The sequence below is a fragment of the Hemiscyllium ocellatum genome, chromosome 33 (genome assembly GCF_020745735.1).
Source record: "Hemiscyllium ocellatum isolate sHemOce1 chromosome 33, sHemOce1.pat.X.cur, whole genome shotgun sequence".
In the NCBI taxonomy this organism is placed as follows: domain Eukaryota; kingdom Metazoa; phylum Chordata; class Chondrichthyes; order Orectolobiformes; family Hemiscylliidae; genus Hemiscyllium; species Hemiscyllium ocellatum.
This window is the reverse complement of record NC_083433.1, coordinates 11,987,356-12,010,368: the sequence shown is the minus strand read 5'-3', so window position 1 is coordinate 12,010,368 and position 23,013 is coordinate 11,987,356. Positions and strand designations below refer to the sequence as shown.

Sequence of the window (23,013 nt, the reverse complement as noted above, 5' to 3'; positions counted from 1 at the left end):
ATTGACTCAGAGCTTAAAATAAAATGCAGAGGAGAAAGACCTCTACTCTGAACAACACCTCCACCTCTAGTTTTAAACAGACCTTGTCATAATGAGTAAAATGTGGCAGTACAGCAAGATCCCACTGGCGCTGTACCATCTGTGTGAGTGACTGTTAGTTGAGGGAGGATTTCCCTGTTGTCCTTCAGACAGGATCCTTGCCCATCAGGGAGGGAAGATGGGATCTCAATCCAAGCTCCCCCCTCCCCACCCCGTATCTTAAAGATGGCTCCTCTGACAGTCTGACACTCCCTCAGCACCATCCTGCAGCAGGGGGGAAGGGGGTCACTGTGGATTGGTCACGCTCAGCTATATCAGGGGCTGACAGAGAGACCAAACCCTTCTGAGGGAGGGGAGAGAGGAGAGGGTGGAGAATGGAATAGCAGGAGGAGGAGTGCGGTTTTGAAGGTGTTTCCACTCAGTCAGCAGTTTGTCTGGGAGAGGTCAGTCCCTCACTCACTGGGGGCTGCTGGGAGAGGAGAGATTCTCTATAAATAGCTGCAGGTGGATTAGTTTCTCAGTGTCGAGCGGCTGCTGCTGAAACCCAGCAATGTGCAGCTGTCTGAACTCCAACTTAAATATAGACTCAGCCTCCCAGCGACAATCCTCCAGCCACTGCCCCAACTCCACCCCGCAGATAAACTAACCCCTCGAGAGCATCCCCTGCTGTCTCTGAGTTCTCTCCCCCCCACACCCCCCCCACCCCCAGGACGGGCTAGTGGGGGGAGGCTGCGTGTAGGTGGGGGTCAGAATGAAGAATCTGACCTTATTCACTGCTCAGCAACACATTTACCCTACCTCACCCAGATACAGGCACACACAGAGAGGCACACACTGATACAGAGACACACACAGATACAGGCTCACACAGAGACACACACTGATACAGAGACACACACACAGATACAGGCTCACACAGAGACACACACTGATACAGAGACACAGACTGATACAGGCACATACAGAGACACACCGATACAGAGACACAGACTGATACAGGCACATACAGAGACACACCGATACAGAGACACACACAGTTACAGGCACACACACTGATACAGAGACACACCCAGATACAGGCGCACACACAGAGACGCACTGATACAGAGACACAGACTGATTCAGGCACACACAAAGACACACCCAGATACAGGCACACACAGAAAAACACACTGATACAGAGACCCACACTGATACAGGAACACACAAAGACACACCCCGTTACAGAGATCCACACTGATACAGGAACACACAAAGACACACCCAGATACGGACACACATAGAGACACACACTGATACAGAGACACGGCCAGATACAGGCACACAGAGAGATACTCCCAGAGACAGGCACACCCAGAGACACACCAGGACACAGACACACACACAGACACACCAGGACAAAAGCACACACAGAGAGACACACCCAGATACAGGCACACACAGAAACATACCCAGACATAGGCACACACAGCAGCACACACTGATACAGAGACTCACACTGATACAGCACACACAGAGACACACACTGATACAGAGACACACACAGATATAGCACACACAGAGAAACACACTGATACAGAGACACAGACTGATACAGGCGCACAGAGAGATACACCCAGATACTGGCACACACAGAGACACACCCAGACACAGGCACACACAGAGACACACACTGATACAGAGACACAGACTGATACAGGCACACACAAAGACACACCTAGATACAGGCACACACGGAGACATACACAGATACAGTTACACACAGAGACACACCCAGACACAGGCACATACAGAGAGAGAGAGAGACAGATGCAGACACACACACACACACACATACACAGATACACAGGGATATAGTTGGACAGACACACACACAAAGACAGATACAGAGAGAGAGAGACACACGCATGCACACTGACTGATACACAGAGAGAGAGAGAGACACACACAGATACACAGAGAGAGACAGATACACATACAGATACACACAGAGAGATAGACACACAGATACACACAGCGATACCGAGGGAGAGAACGAGACATACAGATACATAGAGAGAGAGAGCAAGAGAGAGAGAGAGAGGCACACAGATACACACAGAGGGAGGCACACACACACAGATAAACAAAAAGAGTGAGACATACACACAGATACACAGAGAGAGCGAGAGGGAGAGACACACACAGACAGATGGAGACAGAGAGTGAGAGATGCACATGCAGACTGACAGATACACAGAGAGAAACACACACATACATACCGGCAGGTTCAGAGAGAGAGAGAAACACAAATTGACAGATACAGAGGCACACAGAAACTCACACATAAACATACATGCATACACATAGACTGACAGACATACTTAGAGAGACACACACATAGACTGACAGATACACAGTTACATATGCACATAAATACACAGACTCCAGACACACACAGCCACATACAGATGCACACACAAAGCTCACAGATACACACTAACAGAGACACATACAAACACGTGTAAGCTGCCAAACAAGTGTATTCTCATTCAGTGATTACATGCATTCACTGGTTTGATTATACACATGCACACATGTCCAACACTCAGCCACACTCAAATGACAAACACATGAAAACGCAGAAACACAGCAGCATGTAACTACAATGATACTTTCCAACAGGGATCCGTGCACGCTAATCATTGACAGGTCAGCATTAACGCTGCTTCGCTCTCCACAGATGCTGTTAGACCTGCTGAGTTTCTCCATCCTGACCTTCCAAGGACAGGACTGGGGGAGTGCCGCACTGTTGGAGGGTCATGCTGAGGGAGTGCCGCACTGTTGGAGGGTCAGTACTGAGGGAGTGCTGCACTGTCGGAGGGTCAGTACTGAGGGAGTGCTGCACTGTCGGAGGGTCAGTGCTGAGGGAGTGCTGCACTGTCGGAGGGTCAGTGCTGAGGGAGTGCTGCATTGTCGGAGGGTCAGTACTGAGGTAGTGCTGCACTTTCGGAGGGTCAGTGCTGACCTTGCTTGTTACTTCCTTCACAATTTTCAATAAATCAGTCAAACCTCCCTTTCACCAAACTATGTTGACTCTGCCTGGCAGCATTAGGATTCTCTAAGTGCCCTGCTTACGGAAGACAGGCAGGAGAGTGGAATCGAGGCCTCAGTCAGGCCCATCCTGATAGTATCGAATGGTGGAACAGGCCTGAAGGGCTGAATGGCCTCTCCTACTACCAGCTCTTATGCACAGTTAGAGCTGAGGTCATGGAGATGTATTAAACTCGCGAGGCTGTAACTCAACAGTGGGGTCTGTGGTCTCAGGTAAGGGAGGGAGCAGACGGAATCTGGTAAGGGCTGTACAAAACAGAAATAACCACGTGTCACACAACCAGAACAAAAGGGAGATTTTCCTAGTGCTCCCACACTTTAATAATTTATCATATTCTAAATGGACCACCACGTCCCCCTCCCCTCACTAAAACAGACAGCGTGGGATAGTGGGGGAAGTAGGCAAAGGTACGTCCATTTTTAATAAAACAAATGAGCATCTATCAATAAATACTGAAACGAGGAAAGAAGAGAAATGGGGTCGCGGAGAGAGAGAAAAAAAGTAACAAAACAATTCATTCTAACCGGGCAGCTTTTAGTGGAATCTGGGAGACTCCAAAGCTCAGGAATGGGTCGCTGATTATTCCCAAAGTATGATGGGTCATGCCAGAATCTGATCGCTATGGAAACAGGCACTGCTGAGGAGATAGGAGGTGTGATTTCCTGGTGGAAAAGGGTGTTGTCAATGTTTAAGGGTTCTGTGTGGTCACCCCCACACCTTTTATGCACCGTGGTCATTTTAGTTCCTTGACTTGATCCAACGGGCTGGGGGCCCAGATTACTGACTGCAAGGGTCAGAGGTCAGACAGCAATCCCCCCGGACTCTTAGCATTTTACAATTTGGGGTCAAAGCCTCACATGATCGAGGGAAAGGGAGTCAGTGATCGAGGAGGTCCGGGTCACAGGAAGAATTTAGAATTGGCTGATTGTTTGACCATGGAACCCAATCATGTTTGAAGCATGGAAGGTTCTAGAAAGGACTCTGAGCCTGTGCCCTCGGGAGAGGGAGGCAGCAGTGGGGAAAGGATTACTGTGAATATGTGACTGAGATAGTTTAGTCAGGGTTGAGCAGTGACCCAACTAGGAGATGGCATTTTCCCAGCTCAGGATGGGGTTAAAGTCTTGACCCATCCGGGGTTTACTGTCCGTAATCAAAGGGAACATTTGACCCTGTGACCTCTCCCCGTAACCATCAGCGACTTGCGCCGCAATCACTCAGAACAGGCCTGGGGCCTAACCCTGAAGGCTCAAGCCCTGCACTCAGGTAAGGTGCTGAACTCTTCACCAGCTCAATCAAAGGCTTCATTGCCCCACTAGGCCCCTTCGGAGGATAGTGAAGACTCAACCAGTCTTGACTCTAAGTGGGGGGGGGGGTTTGTGTGTGGTCTCCAGACTGGGTCAGGCTGGGAATAGGAAGAGTCCAACCCTGAAAGGAAAGAGCAGTGAACCAATGGGTGTGTGGGATAAGTGGCCTCTAAGATGGGTCTGAAGGAGAGACAGGATGGAGGCTGTGGGTCATTGGGATTCACCACGTCCACCTCTCCGTTATCCTATGGATTCTGGTTTGTGACAGGGGGGCTCGTTTGGGGAGACTTTCAAATGGAAGCGAATTCTTCTTGAATAATAAGAAAAACGATCAGCGACACAGTTCATCAGAGCAAAGCACGAGGTGCAGAGATGTGACTTGGCTCCTGTTTGTGGGTGTTAACGCCCAGTTTCTCTGACCACACACTGACACGATTAATGCTCAGACTGCTCGAACACATTTGCGATGGATCTGAAAGAGAAAAGATCATGAATCCAAACCTCATCCGCCCAATCAGAAAGATCGCAGGCTGTTGACAATACAGGGATGGTGCTGACCAATCAAAGACCAGGACAAACCATCAACTAAGACTGTCTCAGGATATAGGCAAATTCTATTACTCCCTCCCTCCTCAACATTCACTCCCTACCCCATACTCACCCCCTCCCCCACATTCACTCCCTCCCCCATACTCACCCCCTCCCCCACATTCACTCCCTCCCCCATACTCACACCCTCTCCCACATTCACTCCCTCCCCCATAATCACACCCTCTCCCACATTCACTCCCTCCCCCATACTCACACCCTCTCCCACATTCACTCCCTACCCCATACTCACACCCTCTCCCACATTCACTCCCTCCCCCATACTCACCCCCTCTCCCACATTCACTCCCTCCCCCATACTCACCCCCTCTCCCACATTCACTCCCTACCCCAAATTCATTTACTCCCCAACAGTCAATTAATCTTCCCAAGATACTCACACAACCCCCCTTCACTTAGTGTGTCTCAATCAATCTCCCATTATCTATCTCTCACTCATTCGTCCTTATACACTCAACCCCTCTCTCTTATGCAGATCCCTTCACACACATTCCTGTGTCATTCTGTGCATCAAACTACCTGAGAACTATCTGAGAATGGGTTGTGCTGTATACTGTGAGCCGATGGACAGTTTTACTCACTGATATATTGTTGATGAGAATTCATCTACGTAGCTGCCTGGAAAAGAAGCATAAACAGGGGTTGTGAGTGACCCTTACCCTGCTAAATACACACTGGCTCTGTACAGTTACACAGAGAGTGACCCTTACCCTGGTGAATACACACTGACTCTGTATGGTTACACAGAGAGTGACCCTTACCCTGCTGAATCCACACTGACTCTGTATGGTTACACAGAGAGTGACCCTTACCCTGCTGAATACACACTGACTCTGTACAGTTACACAGTGAGTGATCCTTACCCTGCTGAATACATGCTGACTCTGTACAGTTACACAGTGAGTGACCCTTACCCTGCTGAATAAACACTGGCTCTGTACAGTTACACAGAGAGTGACCCTTACCCTGCTGAATTAACACTGACTCTGTACAGTTACACAGTGAGTGACCCTTGCCCTGCTGAATACACACTGACTCTGTATGGTTACACAGAGAGTGACCCTTACCCTGCTGAATAAACACTGACTCTGTACAGTTACACAGTGAGTGACCCTTACCCTGCTGAATACACATAGGCTTTGTACAGTTACACAGAGAGTGATCCCTATCCTGTTGAAATTCATACCTCAATTAAATACTTATTCTAGAACATCAGGAAGTGTAGGAATTTAAAAATTAGACAGTCCGGCTAATCTCAAAGGATTTTTGAATTCCGCTCTTGCAAGTTGTTTCCAACATTTTGATACCACCCAGAATTAACCTCCCCATGTCTGAACTACATTCTCTTTCACAGGGACTCTGCAAACTCCTTCTCTCAGTCATATATCAACATCAGTGGCCTGTGCTCCTGTGAAAGATCTTTCTCTGGATTCCATGAGTTCTCTCTCTCTCTTTCTCTCTCTCAACACTCTCTGCTGATTATTCCATCATTCTCTGATCATACTCCCGTTCCCTGTAGGACCTTGACATTGTGGTACTCACTCTCGTCCTCACGTGGGATCACAGAATCCCTTCAATGTGGAAACAGGCCCTTCGGCCCAACAAATCCACACCGACCCTTGGAAGAGTATCCCATCCAAACCCATTCCCCTGCCCTATTACTCTACATTTACCCCTAAGTAATGCACCTAAACTACATATTTCTGAATACTATGGGGCAATTTAACCTGGCCAATCTACCTGACCCGCACATCTTTGGACTGTGGGCGGAAACCAGAGCACCCGGAGGAAACCAACACAGTCACGGGGAGAATGTGCGAACACCACGCAGACAGTCTCCCGAGGCTGGAATCAAACCCGGGACTGATGTTCTTTTAGTAGTCACTATTCGAGCCATTTTTAAAGTTATTTCATTCATAGGATATGAGTGTCACTGGTAAGACCAATATTTATTGCCCATCCATAATTGCCCTTGAGCTAAGAGGCTTCCTAGAGCTAATTCAGAGGGCAGTTACATGTGAACCACATTGATGTGAGTCTGGAGTCACGTGTAGGCCAGACTGGGTAAGGATAGCAGATTTCCCTCCCGAAAGGACTGCCAGGACTCAGATTTCGTTTTTAAAACAACACTGTGGCAGGTTCAATAATTGTTTTTATATGACATTACCGTTTTATTTCTAAATTCAGAATTAATTCACTCTGAATGGAAATTTCTCCAGCTACCATTTGGTTTGATTTATTATTGTCACGTGTAGTGAGATACAGTGAAAAGTATTGTTTTGCCTGCTATCCAGACAAATCATTATCTTCCATAAGTTCATCAGGGTAACGTAGAACGGAATGCAGAATATAGTGTTCCAACTACAGAGAAGGTGCAGAGAAAGGTCAACTCTAATATAAGACAGGTCTGTTCATAATTAGCCTGGTGCTGGAAAAGCACAGCAGGTCAGACAGCAGCCGAGGAGAAGGAAAATCGACGTTTCGGGCAAAAGCCCTTCATCAGGGCTAATGAAGGGTTTTTGCTGAAACGTCGATTTTCCTGCTCCTCAGATGCTGCCTGACCTGCTGTGCCTTTCCAGCACCAGGCTAATCTTGACTCTAATCTCCAGCATCTGCAATACCTACATCCACCCAGGTCTGTTCCTAAGTCTGATAGCAGCGGGGAAGAAGCTGTTCTTAAATCTGTTTTCAAACGTTTATATCTTCTGCCCAGTGGAAGAGTGTGGAAGCGAGTATAATGAGGAGGTGGGAGGGGTCTTTGATGATGTTAGCTGATTTCCCAAAGCAGCGGGATGTATAGACGGAGTTAGTGGATAGAAGGCTGGTTTGTGTGATGGACTGGGCTGTGTTCACAGATCTCTGGAACTCATTGCAGTCCTGAGTAGAGCAGCTGCCATACCATTATGCATCTGGATAGGATGTTTTCTCTGGTGCACCTGTAAAAATTGGTAAGGTTGAACCCATACCTCCCAAACATCAACCTAACTCTCTGGGTTACCAGTCTAGTGGCATTATACCATCAATACCAACCAATATAGTATAGCTCTGAGTGCAGCAGAGTTATAGGGAATGGGAGGGGTGGCTAGCACTGTTGCCTCACAGCACCAGGGTCCCAGGTTCAATTCCTACCTCAGGCAACTGTCTGTGTGGAGTTTGCACATTCTCCCCGTGTAGCGTGGGTGTCCTCCGGGTGCTCTGGTTTCCTCCGACAATCCAAAGATGTGCAGGCCAGGTGAATGGGCCATGCTTAATTACCCATAGTATTAAGTGCGTTAGTCAGAGGGAAATAGGTCTGAGTGGGTTACTCTTCGGAGGGTCGGTTGAGCCAAAGGGCCTGTTTCCACACTGCAGGGAATCTAATCATTAAACAACAGGACTTAGATAGAAAGTTCCAACCATTACCCACCTGGTTTGCAAACTGTTTCACATATTACGGGGCACACATAACAGAACTGACAGTACTGTAGAAGGGAAAATAAGGAGAGTACAGATTAGACTGAGAATCTCAATAAATAATATTGGCCACAATCAAAGGTTACAAGGGCCAAAGAAAGATTCACTTTGGAGAGGTGCGATACATATTGATTTGATTTATTATTGTCGCGTGTACCTGGGTACAGTGAAAAGTTTTGTTTTGTGTGCAGTACAGGCAGATCATACTATACAAAGGGTGACTGAACAGAGTGAGGAATGCAATGTTATGGCTGCAGAGAAGATGCACAGAGTAGGATCAACAATAAACCTAGAATTTGAGAGGTCCGTTCACAAGTCTCATAATAGAAAGGAAGAAGTTGTTCTTGAATGGGTTGGGTACACGTGTTTAAGCTTTCTATTCTTCTGTCTGTTGGAAAGGGTTGGAAGAGATTATGACTGGGCTGGGAGGGGTAGTTTGTATCTTGTGCATTGGAGACAGAGACAACATCATATTCTGAAGGATTGGAATCGGTCCAGAGACTGGCATAATAGAGACATTGGATACATGTAGTGAAGGCATAGAAATGGAGAAAACTGTATTGTTAAAACATTCAAGAACAAGAAATAACTAAATGGACATTGAGCTGACTTACCCAATTTATGGAGCTCTGGTATGTGCCAGGAATACATGAGTCTTTAGCCCAGAGTTTTATGAATAGAAACCTAGACCAGAAGTGTCTTTCCCAGTGTGATCCTGGGACCGAGGCTTGGCTGGTGTTGCTGTGATGCCTGTGAAAGTTCTTACCTTGCAATCCTCACAGTGCTCGCTCTTGTCTCCTTCCTCACAAGGGCATTTATCACAATCATCGCAGTGCTGTGGGGACAGACGGAAATGGTGTTTAACATAAGAACCTTCAAAAGCCTAATGTGACTGTCTCTCTGAGTCAAAAGCACTGTGCACACACCAAGCACTGCAGTGGTTCAAGAAGATGCTCGCTACTGCCATCTCCAGGGCATTAGGGGAGGCAGCAATAAATGTCTCCCCTGCCACAACCCATGAACAAATAATTAAAGGAAAATGAAATAACAAAAAGCACCCAAAAGAGAAACTGAGGAACTTTACTGAGAAGAGAGGCAATGTGTAGAAGATTTGTGTTTTGCCCTCATCAGGACAGACGCAAGAATACCAAATTTCAAACTTTCACGACAATTTATAGTACATGAGGAAAGGGGGGCTGATTGGTTGATTGGTTGGCAAGTCAACTCTGAAGAAGAAACACTAAATTATGGCTCCCCTAAATGAAGGGGAGTTCTGGGAAATTCAAACTTTGTCCTCATGTTTGTCGAGAATGGGTCTCTGTATATGAATGTGTGTGTCTTCTGGAAGGCATAGCCTCGTTTTAAACTCAACTGAATGTTCTCTGAGATGATTAAGTTCTCTCAGCACTAGTTAATCTGGCTAACCAAGTCCATATTGTATGAAGATCTCACCAAATTAAAGTTGGTTGGAATGCTGACCTTCCATCTCTGAAGAAGGGCTCATGCCCGAAACGTCGATTCTCCTGCTCCTTGGATGCTGCCTGACCTGCTGCGCTTTTCCAGCAACACATTTTCAGCTTCCATCTCTGAACCCTGGTCAGTGGGAACGAGTAACAGGCAGTTCCTTGGGCAGCCAATTTACCCACAATGCCAGTTTTATATCCAGGTTGCCAATCTGAGTACCGTTCTGATCTGGTGTCTCTGATCGCCTCTCACCCAGACACTGAAATCTAACTGATCAATCTTCAAAAAGATCAAGTCAATCTTCAAAAAAAAAATCAAACTGCTCACCTCACAGAAGGTGCAGTAACTGCACAGGGAACCGTCTTTGTATCCTCCAGCTTCTTCCTCACCTGCCCCAAAAAAAAGGATTAAATCAAAGAGGCAACTAAAACAGAGAAGACCTTAATGGGTGGTATCACACCAATGAATAATCCAGAGACCCGAGGCAGAGACTGTACATTCAACTCCTTCTACAGCAGACTGGGCTGGAATTTAAATTGTTTAAAGGTCCTGGCCTTAGTAATGGTGACAAACTTGGCATCGATTGTTGTAAGAAGCAAGGTTTCAAGGAAATCTGCCATCCTTACTCAGTCTGGCCTATATGTGACTCCAGGCCCCAAAGCAACGTGGTTGATTCTTAACTGCCCCCTGCAATGGCCCTAGCCAGCCACTTGGTGCAAGGGCAATTAGAGATGGGGCAATAGAAGGGGGCCACTCTTTCTGACATTCAGCTACAATGGTTTGGCAGATGGGGAAAGGTCAGCAACACGTAGAAAACCGAACGATTCCTGGGACCTCAGGTGGGAAATGGAGGGGGAATATCCTTCATGGACCCCTTTCCCACTGCGGTCTGTTTCCACTAGCCCCTCTCCCATCCCCCTTCCTCTGTTGGTATCCTGGCCCCACCCCCTTATCCCCCATGGAAGACCTGAGCAACATTCCCTCAACAAATATCCCTGAAACTTATCACCATCTGGCAGCTGCCTGTGGGATGGTGCTGCGCACAAACATCAGCTGCGAGAGCGTGTTGTGTGAGCAGGTTTTGTCTTCACTTCGTTCAAAGAGTGGAAGTTCTCAATAAAATTCCAGATTAGACCTACCGCACTGGATCATCTGCTCCTCTAGCCTTTGACTCAGAACCAAAGATGGATGCTGACTGAGCCAGATTCACATTGGTCACTGGGAACCCCTCAGCCTGGGAACGCTCCAACACCAACAAAGAGCTGCACACAGGAAGGATATTACTACATTGGAGAGGGTTCAGAAAGAACTTTCCAGGATGTTACCTGGACTTGAGTTATAAGGAGAGTCTGGATAGGCTGGGACCTTCTTCAATGGAGTGGAAGAGGCGGAGGGGTGACCTTATAGAGATTTATCCCAGGTTGGGTGGGTTCAGAACAATGGGGAGTATGTTTAAGAGACGAGGGGGGAGTGGAGTGGAGTGGAGTGGAGTGGAGTGGTTTTAAAGGGACCTAAGGGGCAATTGTTTTCACACAGAGAGTGATCCGTGTGATGAATGAACCGCCAGAGGAAGTGGTAGATGCAGATACAGTTATGACTTTGAAAAGACATGTGGGCAGGTACATGAATAGGAAAGGTTTACAGGGATATGGACTAAAAGCAGGCAGGTTGGATTAGAACCGTAGAATCCCCACAAGGTTGAAGCAGGCTATTCAGCCCATCGAGTCCACACCGACCCTCTGAAGAGCATCCCATCCAGACCCACTCCCCTACCCTATTCCTGTAATCCTGCATTTCCCATGGCTAAACCACCTGGCCGGCAAATCTCTGGAAGCTATGGGCATTTTAGCATGGCCAATCCATGCACATCTTTGGTCTAGTTTACTTTTGGAAATTTGGTTGTCATGGATGAGTTGGACCGAAGGGCCTGTTTCCGTGTATGTCTCGATGAGAACGGGAAGACCTCAGATGACTCAAAATACCAAGGGAGGTGACTAGGCCCCCAGGCTTTACTATGTTGGAATGAATTCAATTTGAACTCCACGTGGTTCCTAATTGCTGAGAGGATGTGTGTTCCTGGAGGTTGGAGCTTGTAGATGGGGAGGGTATTGAAGCAGGTAATGGGGTGGTGTAGCCAAACACAGCCCCTCACTGTCTCCAACAGAGTTCCATTCTGGGCTGTAAGACACATGACTGGTCTTCTTACTGCACTGTCAATTGAGGGCCCTTACCAATTAAGGACCAGTTAAAGACCAATTAAGAACTAATTAAAAACCAATTAGGGACCTTGTCCCAGTTGCCCTGGCATTAACCCAACTGTTGCCACATGCCAGTCTTGATATGTGAACCCACAATTGTAAAATTGTTACAGTGCAGAAAGAGACCAATCAGCCCATTGTGCCAGTTCTATTACTCAATGTCAATCTCTTGCCCTTTCCCCTTATCCCTGCACACCAAATAACCAACCCGTGCCCCTCTTGAATGCCTCAATTGAACGTGGTTCCACCAAATTTCCAGGTAGGGTGTTCCATAACTGCCTGAGTTATTAACTCCGAGAGTGGGTAGGGTCCTTTAATCACAGGCCATCCCGTTTAGATGGAGGGACTGGATGTCAGGAAGGGGCTTTCCTAGAAACATAAATCTCCATTCCCCATCGCTCCCACTGCACGCGATGTGTCGCTGGCCTAAGCCTCTGTGATCCTGGGATACCAGGGGGTGTTGGGGTTGGGGTCCTTAAGGCAGTAGACTCAGCCCCCTCTATGATGCTCCTGAACATCTGCTCAGATCTCCCTCAGATCTACCTGCAGGGTCTGATTCTGGTGGTTCTGACTGGTGTGCTGTTTGAAAGAGCTCTTCAGCAAGTAAAGCAAGAGTTCTGACACCTCAGCAAGAGTCTGCCCATCACCATCATCAACTGAAGCAAATATTTGCTCAAAAGATCTCTTGATTAATTCCTGGGGTGAGAGGGATCACATCTTCATAATCGTTTGCATCTCTTGCAAATCTGTGTTCGCCTCGTCTTGTACACAACCAGTAGGTTAAAAATCACACAATGGCACGTTATCATCCAACCAGTTTATTTAGAAGCACTAGCTTTTGTAGAGCCATTCCTTTATCGACTTCCTGACAAAGGAGCGGCGCTCTGAAAGCTAGTGCTTCCAAATAAACCTGTTGGACTATAACGTGGCATTGTGTGATTTTTAACTTTGTCCACCCCAGTCCAACACCGGCTCCTCCACATCATGACAACTAATAGGAGCAGCTTTTCTCTACTGACCTTATCCAAACCTGTTATAGTTTTGTACACCTCCATCAAAACTCCTCTCAGTCTCCTTTCTCCAAAGAGAACAGCCTTGGCTTCTCTGAACAAAGCTAATAGCTAAAACCTTTCATCACCGAAACCATTCTGGGAAATCTCTCTCCACACCCTCTTAAAGACTCTTGCAATCCTTTCTAAAGGATGGTGACCAGAATTGGGTCCGGTACTCTAGTTAGGGTCTAACCAGAGCTTTCTAAGCATTGAGCATGTGCCTATGTTTCGTTCCCCTATTTCTGAAGCCCACAATCCCACTCTCCTCTGCTCACCATTCTCTCAATGTGTCTTGTTGCCTTCAAAAATCAATATACATGACCCCCCCCCTCTTTCTGCATATTTGTAAGATCCACGCCATTAAATTTATACTGGCTGCCCCCATGTCTCCAAAATGCATCACATCGCAAATCTCCATATTAAATTCTGTCTGCCGCTTGTCTGCCCATGTCCTGCGGTTGCCTTTGGTGATGGGGCAGCCAAGGCTGAAATATTCACAAGGTAATCTTAGATCAGATGTGCTGAACAGATGATCCCAGCTTCCTCTTGAAGTCTCCCAACATCACAGATACAAACTTTCAGCTAATTCGGTTCATCTCTCACAATGTTCAGAAATGACCAAAGGCCCTGGATTCTAGCAAAGGCCATAGGTCTTGCCAACTACCAGGAATACTATTGAAAACTTGTGCTCCAGCGCCTCTAGCCTGGACGATTTAGTACAGTTGCAACATTAACATCCACCCAGCACTGTGTAAAATAGCCTAAATGTACCATGCTCATAAAAGTCATGACAAATCCAACCCAGACAATTATTGTCTGCATCGATCTATTCTTGTTCATCAGCAACTTTTAAAAACAAATTCATTCACAGGATGAGAGTGTTACTGGCTGGCCCAGCATTTATTGCCCATTCCTAATTGCCCAGAGGGCAGTTAAGTGCCAACCACATTGCTGTCACCTGTAGGCCAGACCAGGTAAGGATAGCAGTTTCCTTCCTTAAAGGTCATTTGTGAATCAGATGAGTTTTTCCAACAATTGACAATGGATTCATGGTCATCATTAGACTCTTAATTCCAGATTTTTATCGAATTCAAATTCCACCATCTGCCATGGCAGGATTCAAATTCAGGTCCCCCAGAATATTACCTGGGTCTCTGGATTGACAGTCCAGCAATAATAGCACTAAGCTGTTATTTCTAATGATAGATAGAACATAGAACATAGAAACATACAGTGCAGTACAGGCCCTTCGGCCCTCGATGTTGCGCCGATTCAAGCCCACCTAACCTACACTAGCCCACTTTCCTCCATATACCTATCCAATGCCCATTTAAATGCCCATAAAGAGGGAGAGTCCACCACTGTTACTAGCAGGGCATTCCATGAATGCACGACTCGCTGAGTAAAGAATCTACCCCTAACATCAGTCCTATACCTACCACCCCTTAATTTAAAGCTATGCCCCCTCGTAATAGCTGACTCGTAGTACATAATGGAGGTGGAGTTGATAACTAGCATTTAGTGAACAATAACCTACTGAGTGATGCCCAGTTTGGGTTCCACCAAGATCATTCAGCTCCTGACCTCATTACAGCCTCAGTTCAAACATGGATCACAGAGCTAAATTCCAGAGGTGAGGTGAGAGTGACCGTCCTTGATATCCAGGCTGTCCTTTGTCTGAGTGAGACATCAAGCAAAACTGGAGTCAATGGGAATCACGGGGAACCATTCTCGGCTGGTTGGAGTCATACCTGGCACAAAAGAAATTGGCCTGTGGTTGTTGGAGGTCAATCATCTCAGCTCCAGGGTATCTCTGCATCAGCTCCTCAGAGAAGTGTTCTAGCTGTGGGTCTGAATGAATTGCTACTTTCCCTCCATTCTAAACTTGGCCTATTAACTGCAAAGTCTTCTTGTTTGATTCACACAACTAAGAAACTTGAGGTAACATATTTCTGTAACTTCTCTGAACAAACTTGTTTTTTTCCCAAGAGGGACTATTTGTATATGAGACTTTAGTCAGGTCTCCTTTGAACTAAGTCCAGAATGTTTTAACTAAATTTATTGCTCTTCCCAGCTGCTACTAAGTTAATGGGTTAATTTTTTAAAAGACTTCTACTGCTAAAAAATCCCATAATATAGTCAAACTTTCACTAACCCTCCAGAGGCTGTGATTGTCATCAGCTCTCTGATACATAATGGCTTATAATCATGTTCAGAAATTATTAGTTAATTAGTTTAGTCAACTAGTTCATAGTAAACACGTTTCCAAAAAAAAAATCACATATGCTACTAGTTTGAAATCCAAACTCTGGAAAAGATTTATTTCAACACACACCTTTCACCTCAGCAGCTCTGACAACACTTAATAAACTGGAGACCAGTCATGGCTGAAAATGTGTTGCTGGTTAAAGCACAGCAGGTTAGGCAGCATCCAAGGAATAGGAAATTCGACGTTTCGGGCATAAGCCCTTCATCAGGCTTATGCCCGAAACGTCGAATTTCCTATTCCTTGGATGCTGCCTAACCTGCTGTGCTTTAACCAGCTCTGATCTCCAGCATCTGCAGACCTCATTTTTTACCTGGAGACCAGTCATGCCAAAGCAACATGCTTGATTGGCACGCCATGCCACACCTTCAACGTTAGCTCCCTCCAGCAATTGACAGCAAATCTTTCCACATTACCCTGCAAAGATTCACCAAGTCTCCTCAGATAGCACCTTACAAATCCACCAGCCTTACCATCTATAAGGACAGAGGCAGCAGATATATGGGGACACCACCACTTGCTAGTTCCCCTCCAAGCCACTCACCATCCTGATGTGGAAACATATCTGCCATTCCTTCAGTATCACTGGGTCATTATCCTGAGACTGCCTCCCTAACAGCATTATGGGCATCACTACCGGCCAAGGTCTGCAACTATTCAAGGAGGCAGCTCACCACCACCTCCTCAAGGGCAAATGGGGATGAGCAATAAATACCGACCCAGCCAGTGTCACCTTCAACCCAGGAATGGATTAAAAGAATATTTTCCGATGTAAACATCCTCAAGGTTCTAAAGGCACTATATCAATGTAAACTATTGTAATTTTGTCAAACCTGAGAACTTTGTTATATCACAAGAACCTTTGCATTGTCTATCTCTCTCTCTCTCCACAGATGCTGCCAGACCTGCCGAGTTTCTTTAGCACTTCATTTCAGATCTCCAGCATCTGCAGGAGTTTGCGTTTGTGTTGTAATAGTTGGTTTACTTGAATAACCAATGGGAGGGAGACAAGGGAAACATTGGAAGAAGCTGGCACAGGAGATTCTTGGGTTGATCAGAGCTTCTGTTCTAACAGATATGGAGATAGGCTATTGGCTGATGGACTGAATGGCCTCTTGTCAAAAGATAGTCTCTGTCTCATTTCGTTCTGTGCTACCTCACCGCCTCTGAGGCCTGTGTTTTTAAAAAGAATGTAGGTTATCCGATAGGAAGTTACAATGCTGAGCTGATACTTCATGTATAACGTGCTGTTTGAATGTCAGGTTGCCCCATTCCTAACCAAGGGGTCTCTCATGCCAGATGGATTGTTGTAGGATGGTGAGGGGTGTGGGGGGAGTGTGATGTGTCGGTTAGCTAAGTTGGTCGGATGGCTGGTTTGCAATGCAGATTGAGGGTGTTGGTGAGGCTCCTTCTGGGTCTAGTTCTGGTTGACCTGTTATAGGAAGGACATTATTCAGCTAGACTGGGTTCAGAAGAGATTTCCCAGGATGTTGCGCGATATGGAAGGCTTGAGTTATAAGAAAAGGCTGGATAGGCTGGGACTTCTTTCACCAGAGCGTAGGAGGTTGAGAGCTGATCCTATAGAGGATTATAAAACAGTGAGGGGAATAGTTAGGGTTAATGGTAATCGTCTCTTCCCTGGGTTGGGAGATTTCAAGACAAAGGGGCACATTTTTAAGGTACGAGGAGAGAAATTTAAAAAGATATGAGGGGCAAATGTTTCAAACAGAGGATGATTTGCATGTGGAATAAGCTTCCTGAGGAAGTGGTGGATGCAGGCACAGTTACAACATTTAAAAGATACTTAGATAAGTCCACAAATAGGAAAGGTTTGAAGGGATATGGGCCAGGAGCAGGCCGGTGGGACTAGTTTAGTTTGGGAACATGGTCAGCCTGGACTGGTTGGTCCGTGGGGTCTGTTTCTGTGCTGGATGACTCCATGATGTCAACAGTGTGGGTCCAATTCCTGCATTGGCTACGGTTACTATGGTCAATGTGCCCTTTGCCTGAGCTGTGGTGACTCTCACCACCAGTCATCTCTCTCTAACAAGACAGCAAACCTCTGGGACTATTGGTGCTTTTACCTTTATGTGTAAATAGTAGCAGCCTCTCAAGTCATTCAATGCAATCATTGCTGATTTGCAACCAAATTCCTTATGCCCTTCTTTGACCCATATTTCTCCTTTATTCTCTCATGGGGGTGGTGGGTAGTGATGACCATCCCTGATTGACCTGAGTGCCCTGTTAGCTTGCTTCAGAGGGCAACTGAGAGGCACCCACATTAGTATAGGTCTGGAGTCACATGTAGACTAGACCAGGTAAGGAGGGTAGATTTCCTCTCCTAAAGGACATTAGTTGATAGCAATCAATGGTAGTTTCACAGACCCTCCCCCATCACAGACTGGCTTCCAATTTAGTAGTATCAATGGAAGTTAAATTCCACCAGATGGTGGGGGATTGAATCTGACCTCACCCCAGAGCATTGGACAGGACCCTCGGGTTTCTAGTCCAGTGTCCTTACCACTATTTTGTTAAAAATACGTTTACAGGATATGGGCATCATTGGCAGGATTCACATTCATTACCCACCACTCTTTGCATAAGGGTAGTTAACAGTCAACTACAGAGGGCTAAAGACCTGGAGAGAGTTCAAAAGAGATTTGCGAGAATGACACTGGGAATGAAAGATTTTAGATACAAGGAAAGGTGAGAGGGATTGGGCTTATTCTCCTTGGAGCAGAGAAATAAAGAGGTGACCTTATTGAGGAGTTCAAAATTAGGAACAATTTGGGCAGGGTAAAGAAGGACGTTCTGTTTACACTCGCTGGTATGTCAGTCACTAAGGGTCACAGTTTCAAGATTGTCAGCAACAGAGCTGGGAGTGAGATGAAGAGAAATGTCTTTACTCAGGGAGTTTTTAGGATTTGGAATATGCTGCCTGGGAGACTGGTGGAGGTGAATTCCTTTGGAGGTTTCAAATATATATTTGAATATATATTTGAAAGGAATAAATTTAGAGGGTTATGGAGATCAGGCTGGAGAGTGGGACTAGCTGGGCAGCTCTTTTGGGAGCCAGTGCAGACACAATGGGCCAAATGGCCTCCTTCTGTACGGTATCATTCCAAATCATTGTGGGTCTGGAGTCACATGTAGGTCTGACCGGGTTAAGGATGACAGATTTTCTTCCCAAAAAGGCATGGATGAACCAGACAGGTTTTCCTTCATAAGGATCAACCGTGCTGATATGGTCATCGGTTTTAATTCAAGATTTCATTAAAAATTGAATTCTAGTTTACCATGGGTGGGATTTGAACCCATGTCTAATAAAATGGGGAGGGGGGGGGGGGGGTGGGGGGGGGGGTGTGCGCTAGATTACCAGCTCAGTGACATAACCACTACACCAAAACCTCACCATCACATTAGCCTCTACCCCCAATTACTATTCATTGCTGTTCTGCTAATCAACTGGGAAATTTGCTTTTCTCTGAGTTGTCCATCAGTTTTCTCTCTGGGAAGTGAAGGTCACCTGAGGAAATTCTCACCATGCGTTGCTTGACTCTAACCAAGACTGAGGGCAGGCGATTAAATAACCTGGTAACTGAGCGGATGGACAGAACCCAACTGAACGTAACGGTATGTGGTCGGCACCAAGACAGTCTCACGTCGGCAGTAACAAGTCATCTCTGCTGCATTGCAGGAAATACCATCCAGGGAGAGCTCCAGCAGAATCCATTATCGGAATGCGTGAGCCACCTTAACCAGAGCACCAACTGGTTTTAGTCAGCCTCTATCCCCGTAGCCTCAACCTCATCAAATATGCTCCGATAAACTCAGGCGTGCACAGAACTGCAATGCACTGGAGTGGGGATAAATGGATATATCTGCTTGAACATCTCGACAAATAATATAGCTGCTAAGAACAGCTACAGAACATCACAGTGACCCAATGCAATGCAAATCCCAACAGCTCAGAGATCTTCTGGACAAACCAAACCAAACAGATTAGGTTCCCTCCAGTGTGGAAACAGGCCATTTGGCCCAACAAGTCCACACCGAACATCCAAAGAGTAACCCACCCAGAACTATTTCCCTCTGACTAATGCACCGAACGCTATGGGTAATTTAGCATGGCCAATTCACCTGACCTGCATATCTTTGGATTGTTGGAGGAAACCCACACAGGCACAGGGAGGATGTGCAAACCCCACACAGTCACCTGAGGCTGGAATCGAACCCGGGTCCCTTGCCTCTGTTAGGCACTATTGAGCCACTGTGCCACCCTACTTGCAATTATTCCATTGCAAAATCATTCACTCACTGAAGTAGTCAGTCTTCCACAACAATTTTTTTTCATGTTTTGTAGTCTATTCCTGCTCTTTTCTGACCACCTCCCCTTCTGTGAAAAACCCAGCCAAATGATTTTTTTAAATATATTTTAAAAACCCACCACCAATTTGTCAAGTAATCCACTTAATTAAACTACAAACAAAAACACAGCTACATGTAACTTGCCTTTTTCTGCCTAGGGACATTATTGAATGTTGTTTCTCACCAAGTCCCGCATCACTCCTGTTTCTAACGACAAAGTGGAACCAACAACTCTAATAAAAGTGAGGGTAAGGTAGAAAGGGGACTAAATGAAAATGGAGTTGGTGGAAATAATGCACTTCAGCCTCCATGGTGTACATCTTTTGCTAAAGGCATTGGGTCCATTTTGTAGACGCACCACTATATGAACTAATTAAACCAACTAAATGTGTAACAAATCTACAATTGGGAAAGATAGGAATAGAGAGGGACGGGACTAAAATCCCAGCCTTTCTCATCAACTTGTTCAGAGGTGCTAACATACGCACCTTTGGAGGAGATGGGACGTGAAGCTGGGTCACTTGGTTGAAGGGTAGAGACATTACTGCTGCACCACAGAAACCCTACTGCTTAATCTCAGCTCCAACAACTGCTCTATGTTGTGGCTGGATCCCCTCCGATTCTTTCTCAAAGGGACTATCATTTACAGGTCGTTCTGCTATAACATGCGTTTCATTACCACAAATTCCTTTAATACAATTGACAAACTGGGGACACTGTTTCTAACTCTTTAAAACGTGTGTTGGCTGTAACGCAATTACATCACCAACACTTTAAGCGTTATTTCTAAAGTGCGATCTTTCGATAATGTGGGGTTGCACAAGAACACGACCATCATATTATAGAAGGACTACTTGTACAACACTATCATTCGTGGCAGATGGCACTTGGACGTATGACAATTTAAGGGAGGAGTCGTTGCTTCTAAAAGTGACCTTGCCTTCTATGTAGACAATAAAGGACCTGCCACATCATATTCCCCTTACAACAACCATTTCAAGAATCAACAAATCTGCTTTTATCATTTAAAATGCAGGGAATAAGTCAGAAGAAGTTCCCTGTCTGGGATTTTCCAGCATCTCCCTTTGATTCTCTGAACAGGATTCCTTCAAGTTTCTCAAACTGAGAGCAGTAATACATCCAGTCCCTAACTTCACAAAGAGAACTAACTCCACTCCTTCACCCACACAGCCTTCCCTAAGACCAAATTTAATGCACCCTACTAACGTGGCAGGAAATAAATTGGAGTGACCACTTCAAATTCTTAAGTTTGTTTTATTGTAACTCATTTGATTTAAAAAAAAACGTTCACAAAATTTTTGCAGAGTCTAAAATTTGTACTTCTGACACCAAGGAACATACAGACCAATTGTTGTTTGTGACCAATATTACAGTAGATGACATCCCTATTCATTCAGGTGACTTTGGTAAAGTATTGGGTACCACAGATTGTATCCAGATCAGAAGGTGTTCTAGTGTCACAGGAGTTCACACTTGGGATTGTGAACTGCAAGATTCCACAAAAAAAATTCAGAAAATTTGTTAAAGCCATCACTCCCTTATTTTCCATTGGTGTTGCTAGGGTGATGCTTCCATTCATTACAGAAGTGGTTTAATGGAACATCTATCAGCAGAACGACTGCTCTTAAAGATGGAACTTAGCAACTATCACTAGTTCAAAGTGAAAGTGTTTTGTTTCTCTTATTTAATTACCTTCCTCATCTTCTTTCTTATCGTCATCGTCATTATCATCATCATCATCATCTTTATTGTTGTCATGCTCTTTGTCATCATCATCATCATCATCATCATCATCTTTATTGTTGTCATGCTCTTTGTCGTCATCATCATCATCATCATCATCATCATCCTCATTGTCGTGATGGTCTTTATTGTCATCATTGTTGTCCTGGTCATCCTCGCCATTATCATCGTCATCGTCATCATCATTGTTGTCATGGTCATCATCACCATCATCATCTTCATCATCTTCATTGTTGTCATGCTTGTTGTCACCATCATCTTCATCATCATCATCATCATCATCATCATCATCATCATCACCATCATCATCTTCACCATCATTGTTGTCATGGCCTTTATTGTTGTCATCATCATCATCATCATCATCATCGTCGTCGTCATCATTGTCATCGTCATCATCATCATCGTCGTCATCATTGTCATCGTCATCATCGTCGTCATCATCGTCATCATCATCATCATCATCATTGTCGTCATTGTCATCATCATCATCATCATCATCATCATCATTGTCGTCATGGTCATCATCACCTTCATCATCGTCATCATCGTTGTCATCATCCTCATCATCATCATCTTCATTATCGTCATCCTTATCGTCTTCATCATCATCATTTTTATCACCGTCATCTTTTTCATCATCATCATCATCGTCGTCGTCTTTGTCATCATCGTCATCATCATTGTCGTCTTTGTCATTGTTGTCATGATCGTCATCCTTCAAATCTCCATGTTCTTTATCATTGTCATCATCATCATCATTGTCATCTTGAGTAGCAGCAATCCCAGGGATGACATTGATGTGAAGAGAACACACAAAAGTCAACAACAGGCAGAAAAGCCAAGCCTTTTGGGATGCCATGGTATCGGCAACTTAAATTCCAAGGCAACAAAGATAATTCCTCCCTGTTGGGCTGGTTGAGGTGGGGTAGAAAGAAATGGGTAGAAATAACAGGAGACAAATCCAAAACGGGAGAAAGTACTGAGGACAGTCAGGCTCTGAACTAAAGCAGCTCCTCTGGATCACCGGAGTTCACAAAATGATCGACCCGCTTGATTGATAACACCAGGTGCTCCTTTGCTTGCGATGCCTTCTGTCCAATCACCGTTGCAAATCAATCCTTTGTCGAGTCATGGGATGCTTTTAATAAAGTCTTCCCTGACATGGCTGTGGCATCACATTGCCATATTTGAACGTCCAAACCAGCCAGAGGTCATTCACACAAGCTCCGGTGTCTTTAATAGCAACTGTGTCACTCTGCTATTGGCCCGATATTAAAAGCCTTTCCATTTGTGAAAGTTTCTGTAACTTGCCAGGGAGTCAGAGCACACCCCTCCCCCT

General features: G+C 45.5%; 1 protein-coding gene across 1 annotated transcript; it reads right to left on the bottom strand.

The window, feature by feature from the left end:
• Nucleotides 1-3,415: 3,415 nt before the first annotated feature.
• On the bottom strand, nucleotides 3,416-22,776 carry LOC132831359 (protein PFC0760c-like). Its single transcript, XM_060849451.1, has 6 exons — nucleotides 21,621-22,776; nucleotides 10,291-10,352; nucleotides 9,266-9,334; nucleotides 8,453-8,507; nucleotides 5,628-5,664; nucleotides 3,416-4,909 (listed from the first exon to the last, which is right to left on the bottom strand). Exons 1-6 carry the CDS (start codon nucleotides 22,531-22,533, stop codon nucleotides 4,873-4,875), a joined length of 1,173 nt encoding a protein of 390 aa, XP_060705434.1. The 5' UTR covers nucleotides 22,534-22,776; the 3' UTR covers nucleotides 3,416-4,872.
• Between the last annotated feature and the right edge of the window lie 237 nt (nucleotides 22,777-23,013).

Bases quoted from the DNA above. Each gene is read 5' to 3' on its own strand.
- LOC132831359 (XM_060849451.1), bottom strand. From the start codon at position 22,533: ATGGCATCCCAAAAGGCTTGGCTTTTCTGCCTGTTGTTGACTTTTGTG. The intron at 8,508-9,265 runs GTAAGAACTTTC...TCCCTTCTACAG, and splicing joins AGCACTGTGAGGATTGCAAG to TACTGTCAGTTCTGTTATGT. The intron at 4,910-5,627 runs GTGAGTAAAACT...TTTCTCTTTCAG, and splicing joins TTCTCATCAACAATATATCA to ATCCATCGCAAATGTGTTCG.